This window comes from Eretmochelys imbricata, chromosome 3 (genome assembly GCF_965152235.1).
Source record: "Eretmochelys imbricata isolate rEreImb1 chromosome 3, rEreImb1.hap1, whole genome shotgun sequence".
In the NCBI taxonomy this organism is placed as follows: domain Eukaryota; kingdom Metazoa; phylum Chordata; order Testudines; family Cheloniidae; genus Eretmochelys; species Eretmochelys imbricata.
The window spans coordinates 1,545,895-1,567,346 of record NC_135574.1 but is presented as its reverse complement, the minus strand read 5'-3'; the positions used below and the strand labels follow the sequence as shown (position 1 = coordinate 1,567,346).

General features: G+C 52.7%; 1 protein-coding gene across 13 annotated transcripts in view; it reads left to right on the top strand.

Annotated features, from left to right (window-relative positions):
• Window positions 1-499: 499 nt before the first annotated feature.
• The window catches only part of AGBL5 (AGBL carboxypeptidase 5), a 45,603-nt gene continuing 24,650 nt past the window's right edge, over window positions 500-21,452 (top strand). For 5 of the 13 annotated variants that reach the window (XM_077812250.1, XM_077812242.1, XM_077812251.1 and 2 more), the window contains exons 1-8: window positions 500-613; window positions 1,911-2,015; window positions 3,096-3,400; window positions 4,122-4,293; window positions 7,194-7,360; window positions 16,273-16,477; window positions 19,423-19,601; window positions 20,871-21,429. In XM_077812250.1, the coding sequence (XP_077668376.1) occupies window positions 3,168-3,400; window positions 4,122-4,293; window positions 7,194-7,360; window positions 16,273-16,477; window positions 19,423-19,601; window positions 20,871-21,429 (1,515 nt within the window). In that variant the 5' untranslated portion in view covers window positions 500-613; window positions 1,911-2,015; window positions 3,096-3,167. Of the gene's footprint in view, window positions 614-1,288; window positions 1,851-1,910; window positions 2,016-3,095; window positions 3,401-4,121; window positions 4,351-7,193; window positions 7,361-16,272; window positions 16,478-19,422; window positions 19,602-20,870; window positions 21,430-21,452 lie in introns of those variants that run through there. The other 8 variants (XM_077812249.1, XM_077812245.1, XM_077812243.1 and 5 more) reach the window with 8 other exon arrangements.

The following is a 21,452-nucleotide window of genomic DNA, read 5'->3' as shown; positions in this document are numbered from 1 at the left end:
CGGGGGGGCCCCGTCCCCGGTCTCGGGCACAGAGGCCCCCGCGCTGCACTCGCCCCCGGGCGCACCCGAGGCGGGGGCTCTACGGCGCCACAAGCCTCCGGCTCCCCCGGGCTCCGCGCCCCACGGCCAGGCCCCCGGCGGCCCCACCTGAGCGAGACCCGCCTCTAATCGATCCCGCACCTCTTCCCGCGTGGACGAGCGGGGGCACCCGAGACTGGAGGGGGGCGGGCGGAGCCGGAACCAGGTCCCGGTCCCGCTGCTCCGGCGCTGCGGGGCTCGAACCTGCGGACCCCTCCTTCCCCTCGCAGCCGAACCTTAAACCAGCGCCCCCCGGAGCCCCGCCCCGCCCCGCCCCTTTGCGGCTCGCTCCTCCCCTTCGTGCAGCCAGCCCGTGGGCGGGCGCGTTGCGCTAAGGGGAAGGGCCGGCCAATGGGCGGGCGCGTTGCTCTGACGTGCAGGGGACCGGCCAATGGGTGGGCGTGTTGCTCCGCGGGGCGGGGCCGACCAATGGGCGGGCGCGTTGTTGTTGTCGGGCCGGCCGTTGTTTGGGTCCCGAGCGGGGCCGGGCTCCGGGGAGCAGAGAGGGGCGGACGGCGGGGCCCGGCAGGTGGAGGTGAGAGACTCCGCCGGTGGCTCCTCTGCCGGGGCCTGGTAGCGCGCTCGGCGCCTCTGCCCCTCCCCCCACCGCGCGCCCGGCGCCTCCGCCGCCCCCCCCGCCGCGCGCCCGGCGCCTCTGCCCCGCGGGCCCCGCCCCCCCCGCCGCGCGCCCGGCGCCTCTGCCCCGCGGGCCCCGCCCCCCCCCGCGCGCGCTCGGCGCCTCTGCCCCGTGGGCCCCGCCCCCCCCCGCGCGCGCTCGGCGCCTCTGCCCCGTGGGCCCCGCCCCCCCCCCCGCGCGCTCGGTGCCTCTGCCCCGTGGGCCCCGCCCCCCCCCCGCGCGCTCGGTGCCTCTGCCCCGTGGGCCCCGCCCCCCCCCCCGCGCGCTCGGTGCCTCTGCCCCGTGGGCCCCGCCCCCCCCCCGCGCGCTCGGTGCCTCTGCCCCGTGGGCCCCGCCCCCCCCCCGCGCGCTCGGTGCCTCTGCCCCGTGGGCCCCGCCCCCCCCCCCGCGCGCTCGGCGCCTCTGCCCCGTGGGCCCCGCCCCCCCCCCCCGCGCGCTCGGCGCCTCTGCCCCGCGGGCCCCGCCCCCCCCGGCACGTCTGTGACAATGGGACTCGCGCTCTGGGCTCCTCCCAGCCGCTGCCTCCCCCCTTCCCCCCCTCCCCCCCCCCCCAGACTCCGGTCCCCGCGGCTCCGGCGCTGCGCGCGTGTGACAGGCCGCGGGACCCCGGCGCCAGGCCCGCGCCCTGCTGTGTCCGGGCCCGGAGCAGGGCCATGGAGCCCCCGGGCCCGAGGGTCTCGGGATCAATCCCGCCCCGGAGAGGGGGCTCCGCGCTGCTCCCCGGGCTGGAGCCTGCAGCGCGCCCCGCCCTGTCCTTCGCCTGGCTGCGCTGCTGAACCCCGGCCCCCGGGGAGCGGCGCCGTGTCGGGAGCAGCCTGGCTGCAGCCGGAGCTGGGCTGGGCTTGAAGTCAGCGCGGCGTCCTAGGGAAACCTGTACGGCATCGATCTCCAGCTCTCCCCAGGTGTGAGGGAGTGGCCTGCACGTCGTCTGGCAAACGGGGATGGGGTGTCTTCCCTGTGCGGGCTGCAGGGACGCTTCGGTGGACCAGGACGCCTTCCACCTACTGTTCTGCACCGCAGGGAGACGTCTGTGTCCCCTGCCGTCAGTAGGTATCCCCCTTCCCAAAGAGCCAGTGTGAAGAGTGCTCCCTTTTTCATCAGTATCGGGTTGCTGCCTTTTGATCTAGGTTATTAGGTAAGATCGAGCACCATAATATCTGAGTGCCTTTGAATCGTGTTGTGTTTCACCCTGTAGGTTGGCCAGCTTGAACAATGATTTGTACTTAGAAGCGTAAAAAGCAGGAGGGAGGAGGATCCACTAGCAAAACATCTGTATTTGGAAGCCTGTTTCATCCAGCAGGTAACAAATGGGATACCTTGAGCTGACCTCTAACTGGCCTGGCCCATTTGCTGCAGCACAGCTGATTGGTTCATAGGGAGGTAAACCATGTAGCTTCAACTTTGATTTCATCCTGAAGTTTTTGAGCTTAGTGCTGTCTCTTGCAAATGTGTGAATGATCTGCTCATTTGTGGAAATATGATGGCCAGAAACCTTCTTAGATTCTTACTCTCCTCCCCTGTCCCACCTCTGCGCACACAAAAAAAAAGTCATTTTTATATACGATGTCTTCAGCGTATAAAGCCTTTAGACTAAATCCATTCCTGGTGATTTCAGCGGTGGATTGATTTCTTGTGTTCATTTCAGAAGTCTGTCAATGGTTTCCTCTCAGATTGCTGTCAGGAGAAAAGAGAGGACCTCTCTATCTTTGAGGGTGTCCCTCTCTGTAGGAGCTATAATTAAGCTCTTTGTCTTTCCTAGGCTTGGCAACCTTGTTAACTGTTTTCTTTCTTTCTACCTTCTCTTCACACCCTCTCAACGGGTGTTATTGTTATTCTTTGGTTAAGATTTTCAAAAGTGGGTGCCTAAAGTTCAGCTCCTAAATCCATATTTAAGCACCTAAATAAGTGGACTGAGATTCCAAAGCAGTGAGTTCTCAGCAGCTCCTGCTGCTATGTGTCAATTTAAGTTTGCTAAATGCTGTGGGACCCTTCAGGATAAAAGGTGCTGTGGAAGCATACCGACTGCTTTTACAGTGCTGAATAGTGGGCTGCATGTGTATAGGACAAATAGAAAAACAGTCCTTGCCCCAGAGAGCCTCCAGTCTCACGTCAGGCCCCATGTGGAGCCTGAGCTGAACAAACTGGAGGCAAGGGAAGGTGTGTGGGTGGCCACATATTCTGACAAGAAGTGGTGTGCTACGCAATTTGTGTAGGGGTATAACTTGATAGTTCAATTTATGTTTTTGTAGCAAATCCTTGTGGGTCTCCGAGAGGGCATAGAATGAGGCCCTGGAACCCGGAAGGTACGATACAATGATCACAAGTTAGCGGTGGCGAGAGAGGGGCTTCTAATTGTTGGGTTGTTTTCTGCACTCCTCAGCTCAGGGACAGCCCCGCAGCAGCCTTGGTGCAGACAAGAGGATGAAATCGCACTCTCAGGGGCGGGCTAAACATGGAGATACGCTGCGGCGGCCTCTTGTTCAGTTCCAAGTTTGACTCAGGGAACCTGGCTCATGTGGAGAAGGTGGAACACCAGGAAGGAGAAGGGGACATAGCTGGGAACAGCAGCAGCAGCAGCAGCACGGTGTCGGCTGTGTTTGGCAGCTCCCTGCCCACGGCTGACTATGAATTCAATGTGTGGACCAAGCCCGACTGTGCCGAAACGGAGTATGAAAACGGGAACAGGTAAAGGGGCTTGCGAGGATGGTGGAGCATCTCCTGATGAGCCTTCCTTTCATTGTCCCTGTGCCAGGAGACAAGGCCAACATGAGCTAACAGCTGGAGCCATGCCAATCCTGGCAGGTTTTTAGCATGTGGCTCTGTTCCTTGGCCATTCCTTGCCTTCTACCCATGTGCGGTGCTGGTGACAGCATGAACCTTTCTACTGCAAAGTGCATAAAGAGCACGGAGAAACCAAAGAGAGCCTCCTGCTCTGGCACTCTGAGAATCCCTCTGGGGCCTCACTGCCTCTTGCATCCAGGTTAATAGTAAAGCTTCTCGCAGGAGGATGCTTAGCAGGCAATTCTGGGGATGATACCTATGGCAGGCTAGTATTCAGGTTCTCCTGTAGCACAGTCGGCTTCTGCAGGGCTAATGGGGAAAGAATCTGTCCCTCAAGTCCCTAGAGACCCATGTGGTTGAGCTGCTATGGGTAGCTTTGTAGAAAAGGGAGACACTTTTACATGCCCACTTCTCTGATTATGCTGCACTCTTACTCCAGGAGGCCTGAGGTTGCTGAGGTGACTTAATGCTGGAGACCCATTCGGATTCTGACCTTACTGCCAGTGCTCGTGCCCCAGCACCAGAGTTGTTGTGGGGTGGCAGACAGAGTCTGTCTGTGGGAGAGAATGTCAGCTCAGTTACTCAGCTGACAGACTGACCTGGTCCCTCTGTGTGTCCTTTTCAGATCCTGGTTTTATTTCAGTGTGAAGGGAGGAGCTCCAGGCAAGCTGATCAAAATCAACATTGTGAACATGAACAAGCAGAGCAAACTCTATTCCCAAGGCATGTCTCCTTTCGTTAGGACCCTGCCTGTCAGGCCCCGCTGGGAGCGGATCCGGGAGCGGCCCACCTTCGAGGTATCCGTGCAGTGAGCGCGTCGGGGGATGATGCTGCTTGGAGTTGACGGTGGATTGGTGCGTTGGGGTCAGGTCCTGTCTGCAGCTTTGTGACTCTTTAGCATTCTCTTTGGCTCAGTGAGCAGCATGTAAGAGAGGGTGTAACTTCATAAAGGTAAATGTGAACTCCTGGGTCTCTGTAACAGTCTCACCATGGAGTCACAGACAGTCCCCGTGGGCACTCCAGTCTATCTTGCCACCCACCTAAGATGGATTTAGTGATAAATGATCACTTATACCAAAAATCACAAAATAGTCAGGTTGCTTACCCCAGATCAATTTGTATTTCAGATCTCACACCAAAGAAAACACTGGTAGCCAATCCTATAGTAAACTAACTAAGGATTTATTAACTAGGAAAAAAGTTATTTACAGATTAAAGCAGGCAACATAGATACACAAATGAGTTCATTCTGTGGTTCCACAAGGTGACAGAGATGTAGTAATCTGTCAGAACTGAAATGTCTTTTTAAGGCTAACCCAGGGCGACCCTGGGGATCTCTGCTTTTTGTTTCTTAGCTTCAGCCCTTGTAAGAGTTCAAATAGCAAAGAGATGAAAAATTTTCTTGTCAGCTATCTCTAGTTCCCTCTTCCAGAACTCAAGCTGATGGGACGCATGTAGACCCTCATGGTGGCAAGAAAGCCATTACATGAGTCTTTGTGTTGTGATGTTCCACAGTGGCCCATTTAGTCTTGATAGTTCTGGATGGTGTGGGGGTCACTTTTCCTGTCTAGGTTCACAAGTTCAGAGCAGGCATTTTTATACCTGTAAAGCAAAACTTACTTATTCCCTTATAGCAGAGGAGACAGGCTAATGCAGGCAGCAACTCACAAGCATTTAATAGAGACTAAACACATTCTTACACGTTCAGCACCCATCTTGAACAATATTAATATACAGGTGAGCTGGTCTGGTTTCCAGCTATGAATTTTGTCAGTGCTCAGCCGATGCCTACAGTCTTGGCAAGAGCTGGCACCTGGTTTACCAGTGTCACGCCCAGGAAACTCCTTCTGCAACTGAAGATATTTTTTCTCTCAATTCTTCAGTTGTAACAATAGCTGGGAAACAGCCTTCCGAACTGAAATGCGATTAAGATAGTTCCATATTTAAGAAAAAAACATGAATTGAAAACTGCTAGATTGAGAGTCCCTGGAGGATTGGTGGAGATACAGCCTGGGTAGCAGCAGGACAGCAATCACACTGACATACGCACTGCTTCATTAGCATGCCGTGCCCCTGCCGTGAAATGCACCCCTTTGCAGGGAGTTTGGTCTTTTGGCTCATCCAGCGCTTGGCCTTTGGAGAGGCTTGTCTTTGTTATGTGTACAGTTGTTGCTGGAGATGGATTGAAAACCAGTAACCCTTGGATTGTGACTCTTGGTGACTGTTACTCTGGGCTTGGTTTGTTTTAGCAACCAACCAAGAGTTGAAAGGCTCTTAATTCCATTGCAGATTTCCTGAGGTGGCCTGTCCCATTTCTGTGCCTTTCCTTCCACCCAAAAACCAACCCCAAATACTTGGGCATTTAACCTTGTCAGAAAATATTTGATGGAAGGGGTGGGATGTTGCAGCTGAATTTAGACTGGAGCTGGATAATTAGAGGACATCAACATTTGCAGCTGAACAGGTTCAGATGGCGTCATGGGGTCTGAGTCTCGGTGCTCTGGAACGGCTCTGAATGCAGAATGTCTCCTCTCTAGGCACGTTCTCATTAGGACAAACCGCCTTGGCTTTAGTGCCTCCTGGGTCTGACCTCGGAGCGTTCAGCCCCCTGTTCACACTGTGAGCTCCCTGCAGTGAGTCCACCTGGATGGGACACCTGGGGAAGCCTTACACACCCCCAAAGGGGCCCTGCACCCCAACTCTGCAGCCAGCAGTGACTCTCAGCCAGTGTGGAAAACAGAAGGATTATTAGTTGTTGGGAACACAGCGTAGAACAGAACTTGTTAGCACAGAAATTAGAAACATTCGTCAAAGTCCATCCTGGGAGGGCGCAACCCTGAACTCTGGTCTGTCCCCTCTTCAGTCCCTCAACTGCCGACTGACCAGCCTCTGTCATGCCCAGTTTGCCCATCCTCTGGCCTTTGTCTCTTTCCCGGGCAAACAGGGCACCTGGCCTCCAGCTCTCACTTTGTTCTCCAGCTGGCTCTTGCAGAGGATGGGCCCTGGCTATCAGTTGCCAGGATTCAGATTGTTGGCCTTTGTCTGTGCCCAGGCAGTCACACCTGCCCTCTAAGGGTCTCTGCAGTGATCTCACACACTTGTCCCACCATCTAGATGTTTGAGTAACATATGGGGGAAACTGAGGCACATATGCAGTATTCAGACAAAACATTAAGAATACTCAGTATTTCAGACTTCGGGTCTCAGCAGATCACCAAGGGGACAGGAAGGAGTCCCCTGTACTTTCGTGGACAGTTTTGCACAAATGGCCTGGTGCGTTTTGGGGATTTTCACTTTCCTTTGAAGTCTCAGGTCTTGGCCATTGCTGTCGGGAGGCAGCAAAGTTAGATGGACCAAATGTCTGATCCGGTAAGGCAGAGCCTGTTTTCCTAGGCGGTGGTGTCTGGGCTCCTCAGGGATTCAGAGCAGACATAGACTGGAAGCTGCTTTGATTGTGGGTTTGACTGCAAAGCTGCAGTCACTGTTTAGTGGTGCTTATAGTACTAGTTATAATGGTAGAGCCGGGGGTAAAATGGGCATGTTTTTAGGTGCAATGAGATGACTTGTAGGATGCCAGCCAGTAGCCATATATTTCATGCCGTGTGCCCCCAGGGGGATGACTGTGCAGACTCGTGGTTCTCTGCTCCTGGGAGCTATGCTAGCCGCTCAGCATCTGCTTTGTGTGTGTCTGTCCCAGATGATGGAGACCCAGTTTGTGCTGTCCTTTGTGCATCGCTTCCTGGAGTACCGTGGCGCCACCACCTACTTTGCCTTCTGTTACCCCTTCTCATACACGGAGTGCCAGGAGATGCTGGCACAGCTGGACAGCCGCTTTGAGGAGTGTAAATACATGTCACCCAGCAGGTGCGGACCCCCCTTGTTACCCCCTCTTTCTCTGCCTGTCTTCCCCCAGCCTTGATATTTTGTCTCTGTTCAAATGTACGGTGTCCTCCACCCTTTTTGCAGTGGTTCTTGCCTGGGTGGGGAGTTGGGGTAATTGTGCCAGCTGCCCTCTTGTTAGCTGCCGTGGGCTCATGTCTCTCCTCTCCAGCTCAGAAATGAGCAGCCACAAGCGTTTTCTCTGCACCGCTTGGTTCCCAAATGAGTGGTTCTTGGTGAGGGGCAAGTGAGCAGAGGGTGCCCTTTTGGCTTTATTTTGGGTCTCCTCCTGGAACAGCATTCTCTATTATCCCAAGATCAGACCAGCTTCCATGCATTCCTGTGGGTGGGTCCTGAGTTGATCACTAATTTCCATAGCTCTCAGCCGTCTGGGACCCAAGTGTAGGGGACAGGCAGCGGGGGTTCTGTAGCATCCCTGGTTTCGCAGCCACGGTGTCGTTTCAGACTGAGGAGAAGAGGTGACTGATGTTGCCTTTTGAGAGGTGCTCTAGGAGACCTGGCTAGGCAAAGGCTTCATTCCTTTTTAGCTTCCTGGCTGCAGAACATCATCTCACACGGACCTTTTCCCTTCCCTCAGCAGCCCGATCACAGGGGAGGTCCGTACCTCCTGGGTCTGATCGTCAGCCCCAGGTATTCTGGCTGCATGGTGCTCGCACCAAAGACTCTCCCCAGTTTCTGGGAATTGCTTTGCTCCCTTTCTCAGAAGCTAATTCTGATCTCTGCTGAGCTGTTCTGTGTTGCAGTCTCTCCCACCACCATTGCTTCCTGGCCCGGAGGCTCTTCCATACTCTGCTGTTACAATCCTAAATCATTTTCCTTAGGCAAGCAGAAAGTAATTCTTTATCTCAAGGCAAATCAAAGGCATTCACTCTGTGTACTTGTGGATTTCATTCCTCTGCTGATGGCTTCCCAGGGAGGTTTCAGGGAATAGAAGAGATCAGCTGGCTATGAAAAGGCAGTTGATGTTGGCACATGAAGCCTTTGGTCTCTGAGCACAAAGAGCTGCAGTTCCATGACAGCCCCTGGCCTGCCTTAGGCCCTGGTTTGACAGGGTGTGCAGGAGCTGGATCAGCAGGCGCAGAGAGCTCTCTTGTCGCTTTAGGAAGAGAGAGGAAACTGGACTATGAATCCAGCCACTTGCTCCGTGTTTACATACCCAGCCTGAGAGTTACGCTCACTGGGGCAAATTCATTCCATGCTGCTGAAGTCCATGGCATTGCACTAGGGATGAATTTGGCCTCATAACACCAGTGTTCCCCGCTCTGCCAGGCCGATGAGTGGGAAATCCCGGTGTGATACTTGGTTGTGCTTCCTCCCTCCCTGGGGCTGTGGGGGGTCTCCTTGGGAATCTGGAGCAGCCTTTTCCTTTTGGCTGAGCAAGTTTTCTCTCTCCTGATCCCAGACCAGACTTCTTTGCTGCTTTGGAAGAGTGACTGTCCTCTTGAAAGCTCAGGTCTTGGGGCGGTGCCCATGGCAGGACACCTGACTAGAAGGGCCAACAGCAACCTGTCTGCTCCTATCGCACTGGAGGGAACCAGTCTCAGCCTGCCCTGGGTGCTTTCAGAGAATGGTGAGCATTCCCTGAAGAACCAGTGGTGGGCAGGCTTGTCGAATTCAGACATTCTGCGTATTTTCCTTGGATTCCTGACTTCATCTGTGTGTTGGGAATCTCTTGAATGGACGTGCTGGGGGTTGGGGGGGAGAATTCTGCACTCTCGGAGCAGTGTGTGTTGACCCTCTCTCCCTGTGCTCATGTCATATCTCCAGCCTCTGAAGCTGACATCCAGCCCTCCTGAGAGAGCCTGTCTGCAACTTTCAATACGTCTCCTCTTGGAGCGCGGCTTGCAAAGAGCCCTTTCAGGCAGTGTCAGCCAGCACCCACAGGGCAGAATGCTCCTGTGTCCTATGCTGATCCTTTGGCCTGGATTCCTTGAAGAACCTTGGGCTGAATTTAAGCCCTCTGATTGGACCCTTGCAATGAGGTGGACCCTTTTGCTGTTAAGGATTTGTTTTCTTTCATATGTGATCTATTGTCCTTGGCAACACGTGATCTGTCAGGCTGTTCATGGCATTGTCACGGTGACTGCCTTCATTTCTTTCCTGTCCTCACCCCCCTTCTGTTTTGAAGCAAGTGGGCTGGGTATTAGATGCCTGATGCCCCCCGCCTGAAGGATCCTGGGGACATTAGACCACCACTCACATACATTCCCCCCCTCCCCCCCGGTCTTGTTATACAATGGATAGTGGCAAACCAGTAGCAGGGGGAAAATACCACTTTGATGCTTAGGTACCAGCTCTTCCTCCACATCCCTTGTGTTCTATTGCCTGGGATTTTTCATGTCATGGCTCTGTTTCAGATTGAGTCCTGCTGGAGGCCAGCAGCCAGAGCTGGCCCTAGGCATGTACACTGCTTGTATGCATGACTGCATGGTGGGCTTCCTGCCTTCTGCATGTGTTCTGGACTGATGGCTCCCTCCCCAGGGCTCTGCACTGCCCATCCGGATTTCCCTCTCCACACCTTCCTTTGAATTCAGTAGCTCAGTCTGTTTTGAATCATGCTTCCAGTTGTGTTCCACACTCACCTAGATCATCTAGACATCCAAAAGAGAGGCACCAGAGGATTGGCCTGGGGCAGCTTGATCCAGCTGCTGCCCTTCCCTTTGACTTGGTCTTTGGCCTCTCGGTGCATCCCTGCATTGGGGCAACAGCCAAGCAGAGACTTCACCTGACCTTTCCACTTCACTGCTCTCAGGCATTAGCAGAAGTTACAGCCTCCCCAGCAGAGGCCTCAAAATGAGCGCAACCGATGGAGGAGCACTGGGGCTGGGCCATCCATAGGGGTTGGCTAGGTGATGGGAGGGTCTCTGCGCTGCTCTCTGTAGAGTTCGGAGGGAAGAATCATAGAATCATAGAATATCAGGGTTGGAAGGGACCTCAGGAGGTCATCTAGTCCAACCCTCTGCTCAAAAGCAGGACCTATCCCCAATTAAATCATCCCAGCCAGGGCTTTGTCAAGCCTGACTTCTAAGGAAGGAGATTCCACCACCTCCCTAGGCAACGCATTCCAGTGTTTCACCATCCTCCTAGTGAAAAAGTTTTTCCTAATATCCAACCTAAACCTCCCCCACTGCAACTTGAGACCATTACTCCTTGTCCTGTCCTCTTCTACCACTGAGAATAGTCTAGAACCATCCTCTCTGGAACCACCTCTCAGGTAGTTGAAAGCAGCTATCAAATCCCCCCTCATTCTTCTCTTCTGCAGACTAAACAATCCCAGTTCCCTCAGACTCTCCTCATAAGTCATGTGTTCCAGACCCCTAATCATCTTTGTTGCCCTTCGCTGGACTCTCTCCAATTTATCCACATCCTTCTTGTAGTGTGGGGCCCAAAACTGGACACAGTACTCCAGATGAGGCCTCACCAATGTCGAATAGAGGGGGACGATCACGTCCCTCGATCTGCTCGCTATGCCCTTACTTATACATCCCAAAATGCCATTGGCCTTCTTGGCAACAAGGGCACACTGCTGACTCATATCCAGCTTCTCGTCCACTGTCACCCCTAGGTCCTTTTCCGCAGAACTGCTGCCTAGCCATTCGGTCCCTAGTCTGTAGCTGTGCATTGGGTTCTTCCGTCCTAAGTGCAGGACCCTGCACTTATCCTTATTGAACCTCATCAGATTTCTTTTGGCCCAATCCTCCAATTTGTCTAGGGCCCTCTGTATCCTATCCCTGCCCTCCAGCGTATCTACCACTCCTCCCAGTTTAGTATCATCCGCAAATTTGCTGAGAGTGTAATCCACACCATCCTCCAGATCATTTATGAAGATATTAAACAAAACCGGCCCCAGGACCGACCCCTGGGGCACTCCACTTGACACCGGCTGCCAACTAGACATGGAGTCATTGATCACTACCCGTTGAGCCCGACAATCTAGCCAACTTTCTACCCACCTTATAGTGCATTCATCCAGCCCATACTTCTTTAACTTGCTGACAAGAATACTGTGGGAGACGGTGTCAAAAGCTTTGCTAAAGTCAAGAAACAATACATCCACTGCTTTCCCTTCATCCACAGAACCAGTAATCTCATCATAGAAGGCGATTAGATTAGTCAGGCATGACCTTTCCTTGGTGAATCCATGCTGACTGTTCCTGATCACTTTCCTCTCATGTAAGTGCTTCAGGATTGATTCTTTGAGGACCTGCTCCATGATTTTTCCGGGGACTGAGGTGAGGCTGACTGGCCTGTAGTTCCCAGGATCCTCCTTCTTCCCTTTTTTAAAGATTGGCACTACATTAGCCTTTTTCTTAGAATCCTTCAGGTCAGCTGGTGCCTCGATGCTCCTTGGGGGAGGAGAGGGTCACGGAGGATGGGAGTATTGCTGAGATCAAAAAGCTCAGGGAAAGAATAAGTCTCTGCTGTGAAATGGAATTGGGGGTGGGGAAGGACAGGGGGATGATAGACCAGATGAGGAAGAGAGTGTTGGGGAGACGGAAGGCTAAACAAGAGACATAAACTGATGTTTACAGAAGTGTTAAACATTCTAGAGCAGTTAGCGGGCAGGGGCTGAGGGAGAGATATGGCCAGGCACACAGAGTGAGAAAGGGCTCAACAGAAAGAGCCTGAAGCCAGGGAGATGTCGTAACATTGTCAGTGATGGAGAACCTAACACGACCCTTGGAAAGACGTTCCAGTGGTGAATGACTCTCCCTGTTAATAATTTACACATTATTTCCAGTCTGAGTTTGTCTAGAGTTTCCAGTCTGAGTTTGTTTTAATGTCCAGCCCTTGGATGGTGTTAGACCTTTCTCTGGTAAATTTCAGAGCCCTCATTCTCAAAGATTTGTACCCCCTGTAGGTACTTACAGACTGGGATCAAGTCACCCCTTCACCTTCTCTATGTTAGACTCAATAAACTCAGTCTATTGAGTCTATGGCTATAAGGCGGGTTTTCTAATGATAGAATCATTCTTGTGGCTCTTCTCTGCACACTCCACAATTCAAGAAGGATGTCGTTAAATTGGAGACACCAGAATTGGACACAGGCTTCCAGCAGAGGTTGCACCAGAGCCAAGTACTGAGGTAAAATAACCTCTCGACTCCTACTCAAGTCCCTTCTTTATGTATCTCAGGATGGCATTCGCTCTTTTAGCGACGGCTTTGCACTGAGAGCTCGTCTTCAGCTGATTATCCATCACAACCCCCATAATCCTTTTCAGAGTCTCTGCTGCCAGGATAAAGTCCCCCAGCCTGTAAGAATGCCTGACGTTCCTTGTTTCTAGATGTACACATGCATTTTAATACAGCCAAATGTAAATATTGTTTGCTTGCACACTGCTTCCCACGTGATGCAGATTGCTCTGATTCAGTGACCTCTCCTCTTCACTATTTACCATTCCCCCAATTTTTGTGTCATCGGCAAACTTTATAAATGATTATTTTGTTTTTTTTCTAGGTCATTGATAAAAATGTTAAATAGCATAGGGCCAAGAACTGATCCCTCTGGGAACCCATTGGAAACTCCCGCTCAATGATGATTCTCTGCTTACAGATACATTTTGAGACTTACCAGTTAGCCAATTTTTAATCCATTTACTGTGGGCCAGGTTAATTTTATATTGTTCTAGTTTTTTAATGTCACGTGGTACCAAGTCAAACGCCTTAGAGAAGTCTGCGAGGTCATCACTATGACCTTTATCAGCCAAACCTGTGATCTCGTCGGAGAAAGAGAGCAGGTTCTTTGGTAAGGATCTGTTTTTCATAAACCCATGAATTATATTCTCCTCCTTTAATTCTTTATTAATGAGCCCCATACCAGCCGCTCCATGATGTTGCCCAGGATCTATGTCCAACGACAGGCCTATAGTTACCAGGGTCATCCCATTCTCACAAGTTGACTGCTCAGCTCTGCTCGCAGCTCTCACTGTCAGCTGAATTGTAACAGGTTCGTGATCTTCCCTCCGCTCTCCCCACTCTTGTAACTGCATCCTTTACTCTCTCAGGGAAAGAGTTTAAGGTAAGAAGAGACCATTGGATATTTATTCTGACCTGCTGTGTATCACAAGCTGTTAAACATCACCAGTTACCCTTAAAATGAGCCCAACAGCTTGTGTTTGGCTCAGGCATTTTCCAGAAAGCCATCAGGAGACTTCCCTCAGCAGCTTGTTCCCAGGATTAATCACCAGGGATCAAGGCTTGGCGATCGATGCATTGGCCATTGATTTAGCAGGTCTAGTGCAGACCCGCTAAATTGACCGCAGATCACTTTCCTTTCAACTTCTGTACTCCATCTGAATAAGAAGCGCGGTGAGTCGATCCAAGTACGTCGACTTCAGCTACGTTATTCACAGAGCTGCAGTTATGTAACTTAGATCGATTCTCCCCCGTCCCCAAGTGTAGACAAGGCTTCAGTGTTAAAAATGTGTTTTACTTCTAATTTGAATTTGTCTTCCAGCTGGTGGTTCGTGTTTATGCCTTTCCCCACTAAATTCCAGAGCCCTTTGGTACATAGGATTTTCTTCCAGGAAGGTACTTACATGCTGTAATCAAGGCACCTCTCAGTTGTCGTTTTGATAATGTTAGCAGATGGAGCTCGTCAGGTCTCTCACTGTACGGCATTTTCTGTGGCTCTTGAATCATTTTTCTATACCCTCTGCAATTTTTCAATATTTTCTTAAAATGTGGACTCCAGATCTGGACACCATGTTCCACTGTCTGTCTCCCCAGTGCCATGTAAGGAGGGAAGATTACCTCCCTGCTCCTACTCACTAATCAGCCAGCACCACCATCCTCTGTGATGTGGGCATCATCTGTGATTCCTCTGTCTCTGAACCTGCATATCCAGGCCAGGTCTTGTTGGCGCTTTCTGTACAGCGTTCCAAGGTGCAGCCTTTCATCACCCCCTGATTCCCTCATACAGGTGTCAGGGAGCTACAGGGTCCGTGCTACACCCCAACTTTGGCATGGTCTCTGGGAGGAATCCCTACAGTATGCCAGACCCCCAGGGGTCCCACTCTTCCTCCAGGGTGAGCCACAAGGCTTCCCCCCATCCTGAGACTGGGTCTCTGAGCCTGCAGACCCCCTGCTTCACATTGTGAGCCCAGTTTAGGGAGTCCCACTGAGCCAGACGCTGTGGGAGACATGTCCTCTCTTCAGGAATTAACGCCCCTCACCCAGTGTCTGCGGGGACACTCACCCAGCGCTGTGAAACCAGGCGGGTTTATTAGTCACCTGGCACATGGCCCAGGCAGTCCCTTGGATGGTCCAGAGAACTGACGGTTACAGCCCAGCCTGGGCAGTCAGCACCCAGCCCAGCTGTGGCGACCCCCTTGAGTCAAGCTTTGTCTATCTCGGTGTCTGATCTCCTTGGTCAGACTCCAGGTGAGAGCCCTGCCCCTGTCTCCTTCTGGCCCCCAGTTCTTATCCTCACAGCTCCTCAGTCCATTGCTCTCGAGCTGGGAACAGTTGCTGAACCTCGCTGCAGAGAGATGAGGAAATCCATTTGCCTCTGGGGCAAGGGTTGCCAGATGTAAATGTCCTGGGGACTGGATCTGCTGTTGTCTTCTCGGATTCTCCGTGGATAGGGGTCTGCCTCAGCCAGTCCTTTTCCAGTGTCCCATCCCGGCTCAGACCACTGGGTGCCATTCACACTTATGTCTCAGCCTCCCTGAGAGCAAACAGTCCCTTTCCCCTCACTGGGCAACATTGCTACTTGTAGGGGAAACTGAGGCACTCACAGGCTTCATAAAAATATTTCAAAAATATCCACTTTGTCCCTATAGGCCATTCCTCGTCTGCCCTGTTTGGTTATTGCTGCCTCTTCTCTGGCCTCCTGGGTGCCTCTTGGATCTGTCCATGTTGCTGTGAGCTCATCTTCCTGGCCATCGCTCTGGCCATGTCAGCCCCTGGGGAGCCCTGCACTGCCGCCTCTGAACCTGGTGCAAACTGCTTGTTGCTCCTTGCACAACTCTGCTCCTTCCTTGTGCCTGCTCTTGTCTCACTAGGGCACCTCTCCTCCTGCAAGCAGCGCCAGCCATTATTACCCATCCACCTGCCCCTCCCATAGGCAATGCCCTCCTTGAACTGATCTGTAAAGAGGCAACTGGGTCCTGCCTTAACACCCTCCCCAAGATACACCTGTGGCAATCTGTGAGCTGAACTGGTAGGGGGCTGGCAGGGACCAGTGAGTCCAGTGCTTCCTGTTGACACAACCCACTACTCTCAAACCTGCAACACATGCCCATGGCCCCATCATCCTGAGTGCCTGCCTCCCTCGCCCACTCCCTCCACCTGCAGGTTACACCAGCTGGGGTGTCTGCTCTGCCGTGGGGTGAGGGCAGTGTCTCCGTACATGTTTGTGCTTCACCCATGGTGGTCTTGAGTGGGCCTGTGAGTGTTGCTGGAGTGGAAATAATAAAGAAGTGGTACCTAGGACTAGGCTCCAGATTCCAGGCAAGACTCGGAACTAGATGAGAGCAGGGTGGCTTAGGGCTTCCTGCACTTAGACTGGATAGCCAAGCCAGCTGTAGACCTCACCCAAAGGCCCCAGAACCGTTCTGGGGGATGGGAGCAGAGCAGGCACTGAGGGAAGCCAGGAGAAGGTAACTGTTGTGTGGGACTTCCTCCTAAAGGGAATGCAGAATGGAGCCTGCAGAGGGGAGGCTATTGGCAGGAGACCCGCTGCTTGGATTGGTGGCCACCTTCCAAACTCAGGTGGGACTCTGATAGTCCTCCTTGGTGGGGCCTGTCCCCTGGCTGGAAAGGTGGGCACCCCTCCCTAGTGCTGAGGCCTGGGATTCGCTTTTCCTGGAGTGCCCAGCTGGTATGTGGGGGGAGCTGCCTTTCCTTCCTCAACTGTCACAACTGCTCTTCAGGGCCTTTCTGCATCTCCCCCCCCGCAGTCCCCTCGACGCCATCTATTACCATCGAGAGCTGCTGTGCCACTCCCTGGACAATCTGCGGGTGGACTTGATTACTGTCACCTCGTGCCACGGTATGAGGGAGGAACACGAGCCTAGGCTGGACAACCTGTTCCCTGACGAAGCCACTCCTCGGCCGCATTGCTTTGCAGGGAAGAGGGTGAGTCACTGGCTGCCTCTGGGTGGGGATGGGGACTGGACTGCCTGGGACCAACAGCCTGCCAGTTCTGCTTGCTGGCATGTCTGCCCCTGGCAGTTCCTTGAATCCAAGCACAGAGGATGCAGGGGACAGCCTTGTCCTCATGGTGGGAGGCATCCCTGAGGGGAGGACCTATTAACGGGGATACCCTATAACCCAGTAAAGAGGAGAAGATAGAAGTTGATAAAGTACAGGTAGGATCTGAAGAGAAACCATCAAATGAAAGAGAGTCCCATTAATGACATCAAATGAGGGCAGACAACTAAATAGTGACAAATGTTGTAAGTGCTTGTATACAAATGCTAGAAGTCTAAATACCAAGATGCGTGACCTTGAGTGCCAGATATTCAATGCTGATAGGCATCTCAGAAATGTGGTGGAACGCTAATCAATGAGACACAGTAATACCAGGGTACGAACTGTACAGGAATGGCAGAGTAGGTCACGCTGGTACGGGAGTGGCACTATATGGGAAAGAAAGCGTAGAGTCACATATAGTGAAAATTTTAAATGAATCTCCATGAATAGAAAATCCAAGTTTAAATAACAGGAATATAGCAGTAGGGGTGTATTAACCGACCACCTGACCAGGATGGTGATAGTGACTGTGAAAGGTTCAGGGAGACTAGAGAGGCTATAAAATTGGAAAACTCCATAATAAAGGGGGATTTCAACTATCCCCATACTGATTCACCTCAGGATGGGATGTAGAGAGAACCTTTCTAGACACCATTAATAGCTGCTTCATGGTGCAGCTAGTCCGGGAACCCACAAGGGGAGAGGAAATTCTTGATTTAGTCCTAAGTGGCTCACAGGGTCTGGTCCAAGAGGTGAATACAGCTGAATCGCTCAGTAATAGTGACCATAATGTAATTAAATTTAATACCCTTGCAGGGGAGGGGTAATACTAAGCAATCCATCACAGTCACATTTAACTTCAAAAAGAGGAACTACACAGAAAGGAGGACATGAGTTAAACGGAAATTGAAAGGAATAGTCACAAGAGTGAAATGCCTGCAAGCTGCATGGAAATGTTTTAAAAACACCATAAGAAAGTACACACTTAATTTGAGCCCCCAAATAAAAAAAACTGAGAACCAAAAAAACAATGAGGTGGCAAAATTTGCAGATGATACAAAACTACTCAAGATCGTTAAGTCCAAAGCAGACTGCGAAGAGCTACAAAAGGATCTCACAAAAGTGGGTGACTGGGCAACAAAATGGTTGATGAAATTCAGTGTTGATCAATGCAAAGTAATGCACATTGGAAAACATAATCCCAACTATACGTATAGAACGATGGGGTCTAAATTTGCTGTTACCACTCAAGAAAGAGATCTTGGAGTCACTGCGGATAGTTCTCTGAAAACATCCACTCAATGTGCAGCGGCAGTCAAAAAGCAAACAGAATGCTGGGAATAATTAAGAAAGGGATAGATAATAGGACAGAAAAGATCATGTTGCCCCTATATAAATCCCTGATATGCCCACATCTTGAATACTGCTTGCAGATGTCGTCGCCCCGTCTCAAAAGAAGATATATTGGACTTGGAAAAGGTTCAGAAAAGGACAACAAAAATGATTAGGGGTATGGAATGGCTGCTGTATGAGGAGAGATTAATAAGACTGGGACTTTTCAGCTTGGAAAAGAGATGAGTAAGGGAGGATATGATAAAGGTCTATAAAATCATGTCTGGTGTACAGAAAGTAAACAAGAACTAGGGGTCACCAAATGAAATTAATAGGCAGCAGATTTAAAACAAAGAAGTATTTTTTCATACAATGCGCAGTCAGTCTGCGGAACTCTTTGCTAGGGGACGTTGTGAAGGCCAAGACTATAACAGGGTTCAAAAAAAGAACTAGATAAGTTCATGGAGGATAGGTCGATCAATGGCTATTAGCTAGGATGGGCAGGGATGGTGTCCCTAGCCTCTGTTTGCAAGAAGCTGGGAATGGGCGATGGGATGAATCACTTGATGATTCCCTGTTCTGTTCATTCCCTCTGGGGCACCTGGCACAGGGTACTGTTGTGCTAGATGGATCTTTGGTCTGACCCAGCATGGTCTTGTATGTTAAAATGCCACTATGTCTAAACAACAGAGTAAGAGAGGTGGTTAGAAACAAAAAGGCATCCGTTAAGAACTGGAAGTCAGATCATACTGAGAAAATAGAAAGGAGCATAAACTCTGAGTCAAGTGTAAAAGAATAATCAGGCAGGCCCAAAAAGAATTTGAAGAGTAACTAGCAAAAGACACAAAAACTAACAGCAAAACCAGTCAGTCAGTGCGGCCAGTGGACAATCATAGAATCATAGAAGATATGGGTTGGAAGGGACCTCAGGAGGTCATCTTGTCCAACCCCCTGCTCACAGCAGGACCAACCCCAACTAAATCATCCCAGCCAGGGCTTTGTCAAGCCAGGCCTTAAAAACTGCTAAGGAAGGAGATTCCACCACCTCCCTAGGGAACCCAGGAGCACTCAAGGAAGACAAGGCCGTTGCAGAGAAGCTAAACAAATTCTTTGCATTGACCTTCACTGCAGAGGGAGATTGCCCCACCTGAGCCATTTTCTTTTTAGGTGACAAATCTGAGGAGTTGAGGAGTCCCAGACTGAGGTGGTGGAGGAGGTGGTTTTGGATTTAGGTAGTGGCTGGATGATATTTCCTAGTTGTTCCTGACACTCTGTTAGCTTTTCTGACTGCTAACATCCGTTGAAATGGAACCTGCTTGGAGTGTTCAGAGGCGGTGAGCTTGGGCTTGCACCCTGCACTGGTGGGCCAGGTTCCTGGGGTGGGATGTCAGGCGGAGCCCTGGGAAATGTGCAGTCCCTGGAGCTCCAGAGGGGCTAGGAGGTGTCACGCAAGGCTGGGAAGGAACAGTCGGTAGCTCTGTGTATCTCTCCCCTAGGTCTTCTTCCTGAGCAGCAGAGTTCACCCAGGGGAAACCCCCTCCAGCTTTGTCTTCAATGGCTTCCTGGAGTTCATCCTGCGGGAGGACGATCCCCGAGCCCAGATGCTGCGGCGCATGTTCGTCTTCAAGCTCATCCCCATGCTGAACCCAGATGGCGTGGTGCGAGGCCATTACCGGTGAGAGCTGCGCTGGCTGCAGATGCTGCCCCGGCCCTGCTGGGGTGGGTTTCTCTCTTGAATACCTCCCTGGAGGCAGAGGCTAGGCTCGCGTGGTGGCAGGAGCATTGGCGGGCTGGCGGTAACGAACAGAGCTAGACGCCAGCTCTGGGGCAGCTGCTAACCAGCCTGGGTTGAGCTGTTGACAGGTTCTGTTTGCATCAGAACCTCCCAGTCAGGCAGAAGTTGAGTTGGGCTCTAAACTCTGCCAGTGACCTGCAGGTCAGGGCCAGCTCTAGTTTGGAGCCTGCTACGAATCTCCAGAGGGACAAAAATAGGTTTAAAGTCCATGATCCCACCCAGGTGTTTGGGAGCCTCGGTTACTTGCCAAACCATGTGCAGAGTTTAGAGTGAAGGGGCAAAAATCACAGGCCCGGTGTGGAGCTCTGGGTTTTCCTGCCTGAGTGGCTGACCTCCCTAGTGCCTGCCACTGCGTTAGGGGCAGACGTGGTGCTTGTGAACAGGGCTCCAGTCGGCGCCAGACACTGCTGTTTGACCCCAAGGTGCAGACTGTTCAGACCCTGTCGGTGGGAGGGCTGCAGCTCGCCGCCTTGTTGGCCTTGCAAGAGAGCAGGGCTGTGTCTGATGCACACATGGCGCTTGAGTTAGTTGGTAGCTGGGCTCTGAGCTGTGGTGTCACAACAGCAGCTCCTGCTGGCCACTGAAGGAGTTGCAGCCCCACTGTCTGTGAGCACAACCAGCCACTCATGAAGGGGAGACGCTCCAGAGTCTGGTAGCAGTGGGTTGTCTCTTGGCCAGGGGCCCCCTCGAGCCGGTACAGGTGGGTGGGGATGGGTGAATAGGCCAGGGTGTCTGTATCTGAGTATTAGGCCCCGCAGCATGGTCTGAACCCCTGCAGCTTCTCTTTGCAGTGACTTAAGCTGAAGGAGTGAGTCCTGCGGGGGGAGGGCCCGAAGGCCTTCTCCTTCAGTAACTCCCCCATCTCCCTGGATGGGGCAGCGCTGCCCCCTCTGCGTTGCCTCCGTGCCTGTGAAGGCCTGATGATGGCTCCGTCAGCCTCAGTGGAGCCTCCAGTGGCTTGCTGCATGCTGTGTCGGGGGGCAGAGGGTAGCCTTTGCTGGCCAACAGCAGGGTGGGGAGGGGGATCCATGGGAAGGCCCCTGGGCCCAGCCCCTGCCTTCGGCAGCATGCCCTGAGGCCAGCAGTGGCCAGCAGAGAGCATCCAGCTGGGGACAGGCAGGTTTCATGTCTCCCCTTTCCCTTCTGCAGAACCGACGCCCGGGGGGTGAACCTGAACCGCCAGTATCTGAGCCCTGATGCAGAGCTGCACCCTGCTGTGTACGGAGCCAAAGCTGTGCTCCTTTACCATCACGTCCACAGCCGGGGCGCACCCGGTGCTCCCGACTGGAGGGCACACGCCTCCCCACTCACCTCCAGCTCGCTAAACACAAAATCTTCCTACCATTCCATCCGCAACTGCACCCTGGCCCCGGAGGCTCCTCTGTCGGAGCTGGAGAAAGCCAACAACCTCCTCAACCATCCCAGCAGCCAGGACGCCAGCACCCATCTCACGCTTTCTCAGGACCCCCAGCCGCTGGAAGCACCCGCCGCCGAGCTGGGGAACAAGGACCAAGATATGTGGATCCTGCCTTCGGAGCCCACCGGGGAGCACTGTGAGAGGGAAGCCGAGAGACCCCCGTCAGTGGCCCCCCTGGAAGCCGTCCTGCCCCAGGAGAGCGGGTTGGCATACTACGTGGATCTGCATGGGCACGCCTCCAAGCGCGGCTGCTTCATGTATGGCAACAGCTTCAGCGAGGAGAACGCCCAGGTGAGGGCACGAGAAGTTCAGCA